The sequence below is a fragment of the Tubulanus polymorphus genome, chromosome 6, assembly GCF_964204645.1.
Source record: "Tubulanus polymorphus chromosome 6, tnTubPoly1.2, whole genome shotgun sequence".
NCBI lineage: Eukaryota > Metazoa > Nemertea > Palaeonemertea > Tubulaniformes > Tubulanidae > Tubulanus > Tubulanus polymorphus.
The window spans coordinates 22,572,912-22,589,937 of record NC_134030.1 but is presented as its reverse complement, the minus strand read 5'-3'; the positions used below and the strand labels follow the sequence as shown (position 1 = coordinate 22,589,937).

At 39.4% G+C, this 17,026-nt stretch overlaps 2 protein-coding genes across 6 annotated transcripts; one reads left to right on the top strand and one right to left on the bottom strand.

The window, feature by feature from the left end:
* The first annotated feature begins 3,394 nt into the window (after positions 1-3,394).
* LOC141907261 (non-homologous end-joining factor 1-like) lies at positions 3,395-10,329 on the top strand. Of its 3 annotated transcripts, XM_074796857.1 has the most exons (9): positions 3,395-3,577; positions 3,786-3,923; positions 4,394-4,596; positions 5,226-5,423; positions 6,087-6,225; positions 6,738-6,799; positions 6,881-6,998; positions 9,446-9,654; positions 10,111-10,329. In XM_074796857.1, exons 3-9 carry the CDS (start codon positions 4,399-4,401, stop codon positions 10,210-10,212), a joined length of 1,026 nt encoding a protein of 341 aa, XP_074652958.1. In that variant the 5' UTR covers positions 3,395-3,577; positions 3,786-3,923; positions 4,394-4,398; the 3' UTR covers positions 10,213-10,329. The 3 variants fall into 3 exon arrangements, with proteins under 3 accessions (XP_074652958.1, XP_074652956.1, XP_074652957.1); XM_074796855.1 differs by lacking the exon at positions 3,786-3,923; XM_074796856.1 differs by lacking the exon at positions 3,786-3,923 and having other exon boundaries at positions 4,352-4,596.
* A 306-nt stretch (positions 10,330-10,635) lies between these two features.
* On the bottom strand, positions 10,636-15,180 carry LOC141907260 (immunoglobulin-binding protein 1-like). 3 transcript variants are annotated; one of them, XM_074796851.1, is made up of 9 exons: positions 15,032-15,180; positions 14,581-14,719; positions 14,354-14,466; positions 13,779-13,994; positions 13,177-13,388; positions 12,648-12,736; positions 12,137-12,273; positions 11,274-11,425; positions 10,636-10,887 (listed from the first exon to the last, which is right to left on the bottom strand). In XM_074796851.1, the coding sequence occupies exons 2-9, from the start codon at positions 14,698-14,700 to the stop codon at positions 10,847-10,849; spliced, it is 1,080 nt and encodes a 359-aa protein (XP_074652952.1). In that variant the 5' UTR covers positions 14,701-14,719; positions 15,032-15,180; the 3' UTR covers positions 10,636-10,846. The 3 variants fall into 3 exon arrangements, with proteins under 3 accessions (XP_074652952.1, XP_074652954.1, XP_074652953.1); XM_074796853.1 differs by having other exon boundaries at positions 15,028-15,168; XM_074796852.1 differs by having other exon boundaries at positions 14,581-14,780; positions 15,032-15,168.
* Between the last annotated feature and the right edge of the window lie 1,846 nt (positions 15,181-17,026).

The window sequence follows — 17,026 nt, the reverse complement described above, 5'->3', positions numbered from 1 at the left end:
TACTACGTCATCAAAACGGCGCGGATTTCCGTGGAATTCCCAGGAAATACCAACCTACCTCCCCTTTTTCAAATTTAAGCTCGTCCGAATAGGTATTCCCTCTACGCGACTGCTGAGAGGCCGTAGAAGAAAACTTCCGAAATTACGTGGTCTTCCGAAATTACGTGGAGTTACCCTACACAAAAGATGTTCGAGATAACAGAGTTTACAAATACATTATAGACATTTATCATCTGCTGCGACAAGAAAAACTGGGAAAGATTATGATGGAAGGGGAAAGAACCTTGGATGAAAACTTAAATTTCCAGAGTTTTACGGCTTAAATTGAAGTACAACCATATAGACGCTGGTAATACATAATTTTAACGGCTTTACATCATATTTGATCTAAGCTGAGAAAGAGAAAGAAGTCAGCACAGAACTTCTGGCTGATAACAGCAAAGTCTTAGTTCTCAGGGTTCCAACTGGCAGCGGCAGAGTCGGAGTTCTGTAACGTGGCCTCATCCCAGCTAGCGGTGGGGTGCTGATGACACGGGTGTTACTACGGAGGACCCGCAATCAGAGTAAGACGGGAAGCGACAAACAACTTCGGCTTTGGGGGATATCCGATCTTCAAGCATCAACTCCAAAAGACAACCGGCACCCAGATGAGAGAAAAACTGGGTGAACGGGGAGCCCAATCAGCAAGATGCCAATGGGTAGCCTTAGGCGAAGAAACCAGCCGATTCAGACTAGAATGGACCAAACTGGGGACCCAATTGAGAATTGAGCACACCACCTAAGACAACCAACACCCAGATGACAGAGGAAAAACTGGGTGAACGGGGAGCCCATCAGCAAGATGCCAATGGGTAGCCTTAGGCAATGAACCAGCAGATTCAGACTAGAATGGACCAAACTGGGGACCTAAAGATCCAACAGCCCCCTAAGTCGAAGATTGCTACCGCCCCCATCTTATTCTGATCGCAGGTACCCCGTAGTAACATCCGCATCACCAGCATTCCACCACTAGCTGGAACAAAAACCACATTAGAGAACTCCAACTCCGCGGCTGCCAGTTGAAACCCTGAGATTGAGAGGGTGGGGGCGAGGGACGAATGTAATGAAAGAAAAAAAAAATGAAAAAACAAAAATAATATAGAAAAATAATGAAAAAAATAAGATATAAAATATACCACACATTCATACGACACATATGAACTTCATTCACTCCTCTTGCACACACCGCGCACACGACTCCATCCACTCCGCTTGCACACACCGCGCACACAACTCCATCCACCGCACACATAACTCCATCCACTGCCACCGGCGCCACGCCACCACTCCGAAATACTCCGCGCCACAAGATCGCCAGGAAACACAGCAAAAGTCGAAGAGCTCGAGAAAACGCCATCTGATCGTGTCAAAGACTAGTACTCGATTGAACGATTGTGGAGAAATTCCGCCCGGAGCTACGATCAAATGCAATCCAAAATGTAGATATTTTATTGAACGGAATTGATTTTCAGTCCACGTCAGTTGAAAACCCGCTTTGATCGATGTTTTAATGTTTATTTTAAATACAAATTAGATTTACGACCTACGGTTATTGACTAATATCTAATTGTGAGGGTCAGATAAAAGGATCGCGGATGAATTTCCTGCTCGCATGCCACAGCTCTGTCAAATCTCAATCGTCTAGTGCTGCCCCAAAATACTGTGGCGAATACATAAACTAATCGATGTACTCAACCCGTATTTGTACATACAGTTACTTATCTTGCTTAATTTACGTCGTTCGTGTCTTGTACCGGTATCCTAATACTATAAATCATATTGGATCCATTTTCAGCGGTAGAGCTAGATGATTAAATGATAATTATCCGAACAGTAGATTGTTCTGTTTTTTTAAAACTTTCTCCACGTCAAAGTTAATAGTTGAAAAAATTCAAAATACAAATTATGTTCAAATCAAGATTTCACAAACAACAACTCGTTGGCCCACTGAAAGATAGCAGTGATACAATCATCGGGTAATAAATGTTAGAAAGAATTAGGTTATCCTCTCAGGGCTTGTTAATTGTACGTCACCGGTAACGGGAAAAAGTAAGGCAAGCAGGAAAGGTAGGCCTACCCTAGTCAGTAACCTGACTGTGGTTTAGTTTCACGGTCGGATATTTTCACAAACCACATATGCCCATCCGACTATTAAAAAAAAGCTTACCACCAACGATTAGGTAACTAACTAGGCCTATCCAACCACAAAAGCCTTGACGAAAAAAAAGAATTAGCAACATAAACAAAATCGAAAAGGAAAATATCGATAGTTCAGGATATCAAATTAACTTAATTATGGCTGCTCAAATTCAACAACCACTAAAACCGATGCCTGAGAGGGACTTGAAGCTCACACCACGAGGACAGATCTAGGCAAATGTATCCGAATTTCAATTGCTAGACTTTAGGGTGTGGTCGAATGAGAGAGTAACATCTCAGGGAATGTCTAGAAGTTCAAATGACACTGCGCGTAGATTGTTCACGTCAGGAGTCATCAAACTCAAACAGTCGCATAAAAATGAGCACCTGAAGTCTACATCAAGGACAGCTAGGTGGCCATTTTATCAGAATCTTGGGAAGAAATCCGTCGAGGAAGCGATGGATAAAGGCAAATACATCTGATTAAAAAATAACATGTTTTGAACATTTTCCATAATATTGAAAGTATGCCTAGTTACAATATTTCTCATTAATAAACCAAAACCGACCCTGAAAGATTCATTCTGCAAGGAGGTTGGTTTGCAATCTAGGTGGTAAACTATTGGAGATTTGGCTGTAGAAGGTATGAATCACATTATGTTTCATTCAGTAGCCTATGTCGTAATACATAGCGATTGTGTGTTAGATTTCACATGGTCACAGTCGAATGATCGTGGGTGGGTATTATCTCAGGGAATTCACTATACGCCAGTTCAATTGAGTCTATTCACGCTCGTAACACAAACTAAGTCCCGGAGTACGGTCAGCCCCATGTTTATGGGCCCTGGTTGTTGATTATTAAGAAGATTTTTGATGACTGCGGTCTTTCGCCTTAGACTGTTGTTTGGTCATTGTTCGGAAGGTTGACCAAATTTCATCTTGGTTTGCATGCAGACATTTCGAATTTGTCTGCCCAGGCTTTCTTAGCGTTTTGAATGAAAAGCCTCCCATTCACTGGTCGTATTTTTTCCAATAAATGATTGACACTAATCCGGTGGCATTGGACTGCTATGGCAAAAGTGCGGCGGCAATAATTTACTGAATGACGTTATTTTTCTTTGAACACCATTGACCGCTGCAACAATCGGCAACTGGCAATTGTCAATAAATCGGGAATCGAACTTAAATATGCGGAAGTTACTTCAACCAAAATAAAGTTTATTGATTCTAAAAAGCATTTAGCGTGTATACGATTTATAGCAAATTATAATGTATACAGTTTTCGTGGATGCTCGAAAACATTACCCAAATTAATGCATTTAATTGAGTTTCTGTCAATAAAACAACTGAAATACCGGCACCGATCTCTCCTTTAATTTTGGGGTCTATTTCGTGTCAGGTGAGTAATCTTCTACTTACTTTTCTTCCAATAAAAAAATATCATGAAAATATTTCCGCGAGTGTCTTAAGAGCGAATGGACATAAATCAAAGGCCCTAAAATACAAGTCGGTTTGCCTAATTTCTTATTTTGACATGTTTGACTGGACTCTGGACTGACTCCTCAATTTATTTGACGAACCCTTTGACTTTGTCATTTTGCATCCAGGTTTTGCATTAGTCAGTAACCTGTCAGTGGTTTAGCTGTTTTCACGATCGGATATTTTCACAAACCACAAGTATAAGCTCGAAGATTGGTATAAGCTCATCCGATCATGAAAAGCTTACCACCAACGATTAGGCCTAGGTAACTAACTACTATCATCATGCTTGACTTATATTGTACAGTGCGCTATGTCCTATGAACTCTTTCCTGTAAATATTTTTGTAATCCTAGTATTGTATATATGTATTATATTGTTTTCTTCTAATCCGCTGTTCATTGACGATCATGTCATGTGATTATAATGAATAAACAAACTTGAAACTTGAAACTTGAAACTCAGTTCAGTGAGTGGATGGGGAGATTAATTGTAGTCATGACTTCAGTTATCTCATTAATTGATTATCTGAAGACTCCCATTTAGAGTCATGACATCTCTACTTAAGTCTGAATTTATTGTAGATAAGCCCTTTGGACATGACTCCTAGTCATGACTTCTTTGCGTGTCAGACCTGTTGTAATGGAAATCATGACTTCTCAGCTTCTCATGAAATAATAATGAATATTTGCAGGACTCTGGAGTCATGACTTCTCTATTCTAAGAATATTTGCAGGAGTCATGTCAGAGATAGAATGGCGTCGATGTTGGAAACCGGATCTGTTATCTCGACCGTGGATTAAAATGACACTAGCAGACGGATGCACGTACCTCGTGAAATATCTGTTCAGAGATCGCTGTTACGAGGTCTTATTGACGGATTTAACGAGTTCATGGCTCGAGACGATCAGTGATTGCGAAATAATCAACAGATCAAAGGTACGTTAATACGATCAGTGATTGTGAAATCATAAACAGATCACAGGTACGTTAATACGATCAGTGATTGTGAAATCATAAACAGATCACAGGTACGTTAATACGATCAGTGATTGTGAAATCATAAACAGATCACCCAATAGCTTTTATTCCTTATATATACCGTACAATAAACCTTACCCATAACTCGGACAAATAGGAAGTGCAGCAAAATTGGACGGAAAGGATTAGAAAGATCAGGGTGACCACTTTCATTTGTCTTTCATTTCCCCAGACTTTTCCCTGCCATTTCAGTTGTTGATTTGATCTGTTAAGAATCCAATCAATTAACACAGTCAAATACGTGTTTGACATCGATGGAAAGTGTTTGATTTTGCAAGCGATGCGACAATCTCAACAACTTTTCCTGATTGACAGCTTTCTTAACAAAATTCCCGACTATTTTAAAGAAAAGAAATTTCCCTGAGGTGGCCACCCTGTTAATGTATGAGGAGGGAGGTGTTTACGGGGTCATAATACTGCGTTACTGAAACATTTTTAGTTCAAGCATCCATCATAAAAGAAAATAATCACTTTGTCTCTGCTGTGATTCAGCGGTAAGATATTTTATCTCTGATTTCTTTTTTTAGACGCTGAACCCGAGCGTAGACGCTCCTATTGGTCGATTATTGAGTCAGATCGAGGCTGGATTAACCGATGAAGATGTTAAACAGCGCTCTGTGGCGAGTGAGGATGATGATGAAGTAGCTGTTTTAACCGTAGAGTCTCAATTAGCCGGATTCCCGTTCATCTGGAAATTTAGAGCCACCAAAACTGATCAGTCCATCGTGAGAAATTTATCATTTTAGTTCCACAGTTCTGGACCCACTTCCGCACTTATATCCACTTCCACAGTTCTAAGCTCAGTTCCACAGTACTGCATCCAAGACCCAGTTCCATAGTTCTGAAGTCAGTTCAACAGTTCTGGATCCAGTTAAGAGTTCAGATTTCAGTTCCACAGTTCTGGACCTAGTTCCACAGTTCTGTATCCAGTTCCACAGTTCTGGACCCAGTTCCACAGTTCTGTACCAAATTCCACAATTCTGTATCCAGTTCCACAGTTCTGGACCCAGTTAAACAGTTTTGTATCCAGTTCCACAGTTCTGGACCAAGTTCCAAAGTTTGAGACCCAGTTCAATAAATGTTCTTAGTTCAGAATTTGAGTTCATCGTCAATGTTTTATCTGTTAAGTGAAATCTAAACCACCAACTGTGGAACTGGGTACAGAACTGTGGAACTGAATTCACCAACTGCTGTGGAACTGGATCCACCAACTGCTGTGGAACTGGGTACAGAACTGTGGAACTGAATGCACCAACTGCTGTGGAACTGGATCCACCAACTGCTGTGGAACTGGGTACAGAACTGTGGAACTGGATCCACCAACTGGTTGTGGAACTGGATCCTGATCTGTGATTGATATGTGTAAAGTATGTTTGTGTTATTTATAGATGGTGAATCACATGACGATCCCGTTACTATCAATGGTCAGTGAATTGACGCGTCGACAAAATGAATTATACAAATTACTGACGGATAAAGATCGGGAAATTAATGATTACAGATTACAAGGTGTTAAACCAACCAGGAGTAAGTACTGCCCCACTCCCATCCCCTATCTGACTCACCAACCAGGAGTAACTACTGCCCCACTCCCATCCCCTATCTAACTCACCAACCAGGAGTAACTACTGCCCCACTCCCATCCCCTATCTAACTCACCAACCAGGAGTAAGAACTGCCCCCAACCATCTGACCTCTCAGTTCCACAGTTGTGTGGGTTTGATTTAACTCTAGATCCAGTTCCACAGTAGATGTGTGGGTTTAATATGACTGGACCCAGTTCCACAGTAGATGTGTGGGTTTAATATGACTGGACCCAGTTCCACAGTAGATGTGTGGGTTTAGTATGACTGGACCCAGTTCCACAGTAGATGGGTGGGTTTAACTTTACTATGGACACACTTCCGCAGTTGTGTGGGTTTGACTTTAGTTAAAACATCGAAGATGAACCAATTTCAAATGCTGAATTGGAGCCCGGAGTTTGTTTTCAAAGAATTCTAGTTAAGTTTGCAAAAATGAATTCTTCATTTAAATTTCAGAAAATGTCAAGACGTGCGAATTCGATTGCACTGTGTTCGATAGTAAGATGCTGGCGTCGAAGGTAAGCTGTTAAAAGCCGATTGTTTTAAAGCTTGAATCTCAGTAGTCCAAATGAAAAAACAACGGTTTATGAATTTTGAAGGAATTTGAAGATGAAGTCGCGGCTCTCGGCGCCAACACTTTCCAAACTGAACACGGCAGAAAACTCTACTCGCAAATAATGACTAAATATTCATATTTAACCAGTAATAATACAACAGGTAATGTATGATTTCCATTCTATGAAGCCAACTTTCAGTCCTGGTTTACCTTCAAACCAAAAATTGGCCTGATCAGAATCAAAATGGCCGAATCGCGGCCATTGTTGTTTGCCAAAATTGGCACTTTTTGGGGTCTCAACGTAGTTGAGCTTTTAGTCTCAGACAGTTTCAAAGTGCGACTGAAAATTATCAAGATTTTTGCCTAGAAAATTCAATTTTTGTGCTTTAGAGGCGAAATAGTGATGATTAAAGCAAGTATTTGATACTTTGATCTTACACTGTTTATTAGAGATGGGAAGTGATAGAAACAAAGAGAGATGGTGTAAACGAAAATTCTGTGCTGGGAATCAATTTCACTAACCCTGGCCAAATCTAAGATGGCGGCGCCCATGGGGACCAGCTAATTCATCTTCTACTGCCTAAATAGCTAATATTATAGCAATCAATCGAGTGCCTTTTATTGTTGAAGAGGAGGTTTTATCTTCATGGATTATATCCACTGAAGTGTGGCGGTCACGTAGTGCATATGTTAGCTTTCAATCATTAGATTACAAAAATTACAATTGATTGGTACCTTACTACCTACTTGAAATCGCTGGTTACCTGACCAAAATTCTACAACGCATTTTCATACAGAAATACTCGCGAATTTCTCGTCCCAGTAAAAGATATATGTAGAAATTAACCACATAATTACACATAATAAACTGATTAAAAATTTCAAACAGAAATTCTCTCTGTTCCAATGACATTTCTGTAAATATGGTAATAGTCGATGGCAGTGTAAATATCGCAAATGTGAGCGAAACTGTTACCAGCATTATTGTTGTACGTTTTGATTTTGTTGTTTTCTGATCGGATGAAACTATTTTCGAACCTCTGAACAACTGAATTATTATTACAGAATTCGATGCTAGAATCAGTGATAAAGGCAGAACGACGACGTGGATGATAAACACCACGAAATACGTCATTCGGTCGATTATCTTGTAGTAACATCCGAAAGACTGGTCGAAAAAATATATCGATAAAACCGGTGTGAGGTAAAGAATCAGCGCGTTCGTTGTGACGACTATAAGTGTAGTAAATCTAGCGAATCTCGGCGTACATATCAAACGAGATGTGACCGGAAAGAGAACAACAGCCGCGCGTTCTAGAGATATCGCTACTATAAACCACGCGCTATTGGCGACTGGAAGAGTTACAATAAATCCGTAGATTTGACAACTGATCAGTGAATTGATGATGAATATAGGAGTGTCTCCGACGTGCAAGAGAACAAACTGTAAAAAAGGTATCAGCGTATAACTGACGCAGACCGTGAGATCGCTGAGAGACAAAACGATTAGATAGTTAGCGTAAGATAAACCGCGGAATCTACGACTTATCATTATCAGGAAAGTGGCTGCATTTCCGAACGCTCCTAACATGAACACGACAGGCAGACAGACTAATAACACGGTACGGTAGATTCCAGACTTGTTCGCTAACGCCATGATGAGAGTGTTACTGTGAAAAGTTCGACCAATCGGCATCTGAGTAGAATTCATGATTCATAATAATTAACTGTTGAATGTGTGGACTGAATGTATCAATAGACTGCAGCAAATTAAATCTATTTCTTATTCATTGAAGCTTACAATTGTTCGCATCCCAAATAGAAAATGCAATCTCAGCAATCAGTGACTGATAGTGTACTGACTGTCCGGAGAATGTTCTGGAATTGACTGTGTCTTCTAGTGTATAGGAAAATAGGTGTAACTCTGGTACTATGAAGATATCATTTAAGTCTTTATTACGGCTACAATTCATTAGTAAGATTTATTGTTAGCAGAGAATAGAAAATAAATTCTCAGAAATCAAACACAATTTACTCAGATTTTGTGAAAGTTTATTATCACCTTGGAAATGTAAATATAAATCTAACTAGATTAAATATAAATATTCGTTGTACAATAATACATTGTAAATGGAGAAATATGTTATAGTTAAACATTTGAACAGGTTGGAAAATGCTCGAACAAATTCAATTTGTTCGAACAGAATGATATCGCGATAAATTCCTACCCGTAAAGAAGGATCACATCTGACCAGTGGCTCAATGGAGTTGGAGAAAACCATCGCAATCGCCGGAGGTCATGATTTCGAGATACACACTCCCATCCATACATACAATCTAAATCAGTCATTTTTCATTTGAACCCCTCGCGTCCTCGTTTGTGTCCGTCCGTTGATTTGGGCTAAGTTTTATTAACTGTACAACTATTACTAAAAACTAGACAAAAATTTTGTAATTGTCTGTCTCAAAATTGAATTTATGAGTTTGGGGCATTTCTTTTATAGGAGTTTCAAGCATTTTCCATTTAGAAGAGTTTTTAAGGAATCAAGGAGTCGTAGGGACCCTGTTTGAAAATCTTTTAAAGATAATAATGATCTTCTGATTCTAGGAACGGCTACAGGTGGCGTTGGTGGTGAGGAAGATGGCAGTTTATTCGGCGAGATCACCGATGATATTCCAGAGACATCAGGTGGTCCGTCGTGGGGAAATACTCGGCTGCCGGCATCCTTAGTGAATAAACCCTCCCCGAATACGTCACCGGCTAAAAGTCCTCAGAAATCAGCCGCAACAATCGATCACGAACAATCGCAATCTACGGTATGAAATATATATTAGTCGAAATAATGGGAAATTAATTGACGCCAAGAGTAATTGTAACTGAATTGATTTGACTCAATAGTAGAATAGACGGTTCCCTCTGATATTCAACGGGGTTGTTTGGTATTAATGTGACTTCTTTCAGTGCTCCATTACTTAAAGGTCTTAGCCAAATTTATTCAAAACAATTTAGTTAATATTGACGCTTCCAAGTCAAAAATTCTGGAAAATGTTTTTTTCCGGTCATAAGGGTAACAACTGAATTATTTTTCCTCTAACCCGACCACTGAATTATTATTCCTCTTTCGCAGGCTGCTGAATTATTATTCCTCTTTCGCAGGCTGCTGAATTATTATTCCTCTTTCGCAGGCTGCTGAATTATTATTCCTCTTTCGCAGGCTGTTGAATTATTATTCCTCTTTCGCAGGCTGCTGAATTATTATTCCTCTTTCGCAGGCTGCCGAATTATTGCGCCGACAAGAACTCGACCGAAAACTTATTTTGGCCGAAGCGAAAAAAGAAGAAAAAGCGAAAAAGAAACGAAAATTGAAACTTTGAAAAATCGAGAATAAAAAAAAATCCCTGCAATGATTTATCAATTGTTTAGTAAATCAGAATAGTTTAATAAATGTATTTCATATTTATTTATTTATATAAATTTGGGTATATAAATTATTTGCAATGATAGATACTGCGGTTGTTACAGAGCTGATGGCCGAATTTTCCAACTCCGACTGACTCGTCAATGCTCCGACGCTGCTTGACGATAGATGTCTATAGAGGACGTGTTGAAATTTTTGAAGACCTTTTATTGATTCTCTATACGGAGACCAGTTTGGGGTTGAAATCAAATCCTTTTTTATTTTAGAAATCATTACATATTTGATACGATACATACAAAGTTACCTGACAACACCCCCTTCCTCACAACGCCCCATTCCTCCCTTAACACGCCCCCTTCCTCCCTCACAATGCCCCCTCCATCTCACTAGCAACACCCCCAAATTTAACGGTTCAGTTCAGATTTACTTAACTTGACAGTTATTGATGGAACCGTGTTTAGCACATTGAGTCACACTCACTGGAGTTATTATACTGTAGTTCTATCGTTCATACCACAATAAATGCTCTCGTAATAATTTAAAGAATTCATTCATTCACAATTTTATCACAGTTTTCAGTCTTATCTCGTTCAGCCCATGTTTTTACGGTTTCCCCAACCTCTCCTGTGATCTGAAAAACAAAACAAACAAAAAGTTAATGATCGTTCAAAAGATATCAACATGGCAGCAAGTTTTGGTTCCGAGTGACTCAAACTAGTAAGTGAATAGAGGATTCCGCTCGTGGCAAGTGAGGATCCACCAGATGTCACTAATGTGCAGTAGGACATCAACTACTGCGGCAATAGAGGATTCAAGGTGTGGCAAGTGAGGATCCACCAGGTGTCGCTAATGTGCAGTAGGACATCAACTACTGCGGCAATAGAGGATTCGAGGTGTGGCAAGTGAGGATCCACCAGGTGTCACTAGTGAGCAGTAGGATATCGACTACTGCAGGAATAGAGAATTCCACTTGTGGCAAGTGAGGATCCACCAGGTGTCACTAGTGTTTAAACGTACCGTCCTTCCAGTCGTCCCACTGTCGCGCTTTCGTTAAAGTTTCCAAGTCGTCCTTTTCGATTTTTTGTTCTTTCTCGATTTCATCTTTTTCGACGGCCGCGCGCTCCGATCGGTTTCCGCCGTTCGCCTGCGCCGCGAACGCCTTCACATCCCTGAGAAATATCCGAGAAAAATACCGCATTAATCAAGAGGTTCGGATCGACTAAATATTCAATTGATCAAATAAATCACTGATCTGAAGTGAGGCCAAAGAATTCTATGACTTTTAACCACCAGGTACAAAATCTTTTTCAAATACTATGACTTTCTGCAATTTCTGTGCATCTTAATTTATTAAACTGCACTTGAAAAACGTAAGGTGATATTTGGTCTGATCAGAGAATGATGACGGGTATCAGCACACTGACCAGACAAACTTTACTAGTAGCATACGCAACTTGTGGGTTAGGTTAAGTGTTACCGCGAGTTAGAGTTATATTCAGAATAAGGGAACTTTTGGAAGCGTTGCGAGCATTAGTGGAGATAAGAGCGAACCAAAATAACTCCCTCTTCCAAAATCGATATCAGACTTTCTATGATGTTATCTGTGATATAGACTAGAGTAGTGGTTATGGCATTGAGCTAGCGATGCTTGTGCTGCAGTTGCTCAGTGAAGTTGGTTCTGAGTTAACCAGTGGATAGTCGACATAGTGACAATTGAAAATCAATGTCTGGGGCTGCAGTTGCTCTGAAGTTGGTTAACCGGTGGATAGTTGACATAGTGACAATTAAAAGTTCATTGCTACTACGGTATTTATCCACCGGTTATCTTTAACCAACTTTTCAGCAACTGCAGCCCCCGCATGTTGCAATCTCAAACTTACTCCGGTCCGGGCATCAAACCCTGTTGCACTTGTTGTTCGTAGAACTCCTCTACGGAGTACGTAGGTAACGACGGATACCCGGCGCCGAATACTCGCTTCTGTACATCGGTTTTAGTCAAAATAAACGGTCGAAACGGCTGCAAAATAATCGTAAATAAAACAATTTAAAATCACAATCGTCTCTTTTTTTCAAAATCTTGCATCAAAAATTATCCGAGGTAATATCTGACTTTAATTCGAAATCATTGTCGAATTCATACAATACGCAAAATATTAAAGGCTAGGTTTTTAGAAGACAATTTTTCTGAAATACAAGATTGAAATCTCCCGCACCCGCTAGTTCAGAGAAACTAAGTTCGAATTTAGGATCAGAATGATTAGGCCTCGATCAGACGAAATTAGAAATGAATTTGTTACTTTGTCCAATTTAGAAAAGTTTAACTACATTTCTACTACCATTTTGAGAGACCTCTAGTTGGATTGAGAATGATAATATTTTCATACTACGAACCTTTTTAGGTTTATCACTTGCAGCTTTTGGTTTCAAATCAGTTCCATCTGCTTTCATTTTTGCCATGTGTTCTAATATCGGAATCTCCTCTGAAACAGTAACAAATATAACTTGTAGACAATTTGATGATGTCCTAGGGGGATTTATGGAGGAAGATATCTATTTTTAGAAGAAGTGTCTAGATCAAATCAATAGTGGACAATCTGATGATGTCATAGGGGGATTTATGGAGGTAGACATCTATTTTTAGAAGAAGAGTCTAGATAAAATCACTATTGGACAATTTGATGATGTCATAGGGGGATTTATGGAGGCAGACATCTTTTCTAGAAGTGTCTATAGATCAAATCACTAGTAGACAATTTGATGATGTCATAGGGGGATTTATGGAGGCAGACATCTTTTCTAGAAATGACTATAGATTAAATCACTAGTAGATATTTTAATGATGTCATAGGGGGATTTCATGGAAGTAGTTATCTTCTCTAGAAGAGTAATTTGATGATGTCATAGGGGGATGGATACTTACGGTCTATAGATGTTAACTCATCCGATGCCAGGTCGATCCAACTGTTTAACAGAGTCAGGTAATAATCCCTCTGAACCTCTTCGTCGACGTGACCTTTCTGAACTTGTTTATACAACTCGGCCAGACGTTGTTGAGTTTGTTTCTGTTTTTTGAATCGTTCTATTTTTGCTTGACGACGGTCGGAGGCGGCGCGCGCGTCTGCTAACCGGTTACTATAGAGAAACACATAGCAAATACAACAATCAACAGCAATAATCGATGACTTCTGGACTGGTCCAACGGTGGCGGTTAAGATTAGACTCTATTTTAAAGATTCGAACCCTTATCAACTCGGAGTTAACTCCAAATTCGCTTAAAGACCAATTTTTCAATATATTCTTGAGAGGTGACCAGCAGAGCACGGCCTGGTCCAGTTTCACAAAAAATGTTTCATTAAAACTATTGGTGAAATTGCCATTGGTTACTTCATGTTTTCAATGAGGACAACAATTCAAACTTAACCGCTTTAGGCTTTTACTTTTTCGTGAAACTGGGCCCTGATCCCATTTGAAAATCCTGGATCTCCTTCCAACAATGGAACTGGATCGGGATAAATTATTTACCTGTTACGAGTTGAATTTGACTTTGTTTTATTCATTTTCTCGTCATCCGTCTCGTTTAATTCGGCCGGCACGTCGCTATCGGCGACCACTCCGTACGATTTACACAAACGCAGGAAGTCCATCCAATAGATCCTCGTTTTACGCACAACCTCTAAACGGTCATCGGCGATCGTTTTGTTAGTGAAATACGCCAGTAACCCCGGCAACAAGAAATACCTACAATTACAACAATTGAACCAGTTATAGAGTCTGAGAAACCGACCCCCAGCAGAGATCACTGACAACCCCGAAGAGAACTGGTCAGAGCAAAGATCGACGAGGTCATCTTGGTTTGATTTAAGGGGGTTGTTGAGCCAGTGCGCCCCGAGAACTAGCCCATCATTTTTTGGGTAGTATAAAAAAAGACTGGAAATTTGTAAGGCGCGACCACAGGGGCCCAACAAAAAGATTTTGACCCCAGTATCCTACCGAGGTGCTAATTAAACAGTACTTAGGATACTAGGGTCAAAAACTTTTTGTGTGGGCACACGACAGTCGGACAGATGAGACATCAGCAGCATTCAGCGTAAGCTTACCTGATTTCATTGGAAGATATTTCGTCAATTTCTTCATTATCACTGAATAAACTGATTTCGTTTACCATTTTTACGGCGCGCGTGCATTTCTCAACACCCTCAACTACTGATCCCTGAAAAACATTACAATACAATCAGAGCCCCCTGGTGACATATACAAACATTAATTCACAGGTTTGAAGCGGCTTTTGATGCCAAAATCGATCGTAATTTATCGGTAAATCTACCTGAATTGATTGAGATGACGACGCTACATCACTCGAGTCTAATTTTGTGTAAATTGTCCATAAATCTTCGAAGATATCGCGTAATCCTCGCTGTGAATCGCCACCGCCGCTATCCGCCATTACTCACTCGTACTAATTACTGCCATTAAGAGTTGATAATTCCAATGTCAATTTCAATTTATTCATCATAAATCCAAAGTATAAGATTGTGAATGAAGAAAAACAACAATAACAACAAACAGACAAAAACAAAAGGTATGTGCAATAAAAGAAAAATAATAAAAAGAGAGAGAGAGAGGTAATACGGGATATCGACAAATTCGAGTTCCTGAATTACTCGTTTGATGGCGCTAGTCAGAACCGGAAATTGGAACCTAAATCCTCCATGTTCTAGTTCATTTGCAATGAAAATCTCTCGCTTCAAGTTTTCAATGAGCGATATTTTACTTACTATATATCGTCACGCGTAATCCTTTAAATATGATATCCTACCGCTACGTTGGATATGATAAAACCGCACTGCAAAGGCTAGACATCACTATAAGTGCCCTAAAATTATCAAAAAACATTTTGCAACGGCTGAAGATGTAAAGACTGGATGCCAGGTACCACATGGTGGCAGCACTTGACAACCCAATTTCGATTGTTGGTTCGAGTCCTGGTACTTTTCATATTTTCATTATGAATCTACGAGTGTAGTCCTTCTAACATCAATTTTATTTCGTAATATTATCTCATATTTATCAGTGTAGCCTGCAATGAATTCACCTTAGAGTCTTGAACTCAACAACAAAGTGATGCCACCCGGCACCAGTCATTACTTCCGTTAGCTGCTTCGAGCGTCGTCGCTAAATTTGTTATTTTTGCTAGTTTTTTGACATTTCTAGTGATCTTTAGCGTTCGAAGTGAGGTTTTATCGAATTCAACACATCGTCAGTATATCATACTTAAAGGATTATACGTGCCTATGTATAGTAAGTAAAATATCGCTAACTAAAAACTTGAAGCGAGAGATTTTTTATTGCAAATGAACTAGAACATGGCGGATTAAGGTTCCAATTTCCGGTTCTGGCTAGCGCCATCAAACGAGTAATTCCAGAACTTGAATTTGTCGATATCCTGTATACAATGTCTAACATATACATACAATATTATTTAAGTGATATTTAAGCCCGCATAATATATAAATTTCCTATATTTAAGAAGACTGGTTTATTGGGATTAGTAATGGCTGAAAGAAAAGTGTCTAGGTTTAGATTTACAATATCATATTTAATTCTTAAGTTATCCTGAAGTTTACAATAAAAAAGAAGATGGGATTCGTCGACGACAGCGTTACAGTGAGGGCAAATACGATTTGGTTGAGCGATGCCGAGTCTCCTTCCTTTTTCAATTATAAGGTTATGACATGACATTCGAAGTTTTGCTATTGCTGATTTTAGAGAGTGGTCTTTTAAGAATACTAAATATGGTTCTAGCTCAAATTTAGATTTGTCATAGTTCTATAAAAGTTGTGAGTTGGATCATTGATCTATGAATTCCAAAAAAATAAGAAAACCCTCCTGCATATATTTACATACAATTCTAGTTGATCTGGTTATATTTGGATTGTGCCCTAAATTTTCCCATTTAAGATTGCAGTCTGATAGATTTTTTTTCATACGAAATTAACCGGCACTCCGATTTTTTGCTGCGTTTAGTGTCATGTTATTCTAATAAAGTCCACTTACCGAGAATAAGATAAAATCCCACTATTTACAGATTAAAAGAATTTAAAAACAAGAATCTATTTATTCAATCTAAAATATATAAAAGACACGACGTTTCGTCAGCTGACGATGATCTCTAGGGTGAGATCGAAACGTCGTGTCTTTTTTATATTTTAGATTGAATAGATAAATTCTTGTTTTTAAATTCTTTTAATCTGTAAATAGTGGGATTTTATCTTATTACCCGTTCACCGAGTGTGGTTATCGTTCCACTTACCGAGATTGGTGCATCGCAGCGCCTTCAGTGGAGACCTTCCAAGCGAGGCTCCGATGTTGCTTGCCTTGTACGTTAATCCTCTCTCATCCGCCGACCACTGGTCAGACTGGTCGGGACTATCTGGTTCCTGGCTGATGGTCAGAATCCTAGTTCCTCAGTAAGGGCCAAATTCAGTTCTCGTATCTAGTCGACTAGTGGTCGGAACTAATAACCGAATGCGCTTTATTTCCGAACTATTTCCAGACTATGGTTCCGACTAACTGACATTCGGTTTCACTTAGTTCGACTATAGTCGCGACTAACTCCGATAACCGAAGTTCGCCCAGCGTACGTGGGCCACCAGTCAATTTCAGTCTCCTCGTGATGGAATGAAAATGTTTCGGAATTTTCTGCAAATTTTTCATCCCGAAACAACTGATTCCAGACAGCCGTGTAGGTTAGCTGTGTTTGTTTCAATACT

What these genes read in the sequence shown, in the direction of transcription:
- LOC141907261 (XM_074796855.1), top strand. Translation starts at nt 4,399, where the DNA reads ATGTCAGAGATAGAATGGCGTCGATGTTGGAAACCGGATCTGTTATCT. An exon ending in AAATAATCAACAGATCAAAG is followed by an intron (nt 4,597 to 5,225) that starts GTACGTTAATAC and finishes TTCTTTTTTTAG; the next exon opens with ACGCTGAACCCGAGCGTAGA. An exon ending in GTAAGATGCTGGCGTCGAAG is followed by an intron (nt 6,800 to 6,880) that starts GTAAGCTGTTAA and finishes TGAATTTTGAAG; the next exon opens with GAATTTGAAGATGAAGTCGC.
- LOC141907260 (XM_074796851.1), bottom strand. Translation starts at nt 14,700, where the DNA reads ATGGCGGATAGCGGCGGTGGCGATTCACAGCGAGGATTACGCGATATC. An exon ending in TGAGTTAACATCTATAGACC is followed by an intron (nt 12,737 to 13,176) that starts GTAAGTATCCAT and finishes TTACTGTTTCAG; the next exon opens with AGGAGATTCCGATATTAGAA. An exon ending in GGTTTGATGCCCGGACCGGA is followed by an intron (nt 11,426 to 12,136) that starts GTAAGTTTGAGA and finishes GATATTTCTCAG; the next exon opens with GGATGTGAAGGCGTTCGCGG.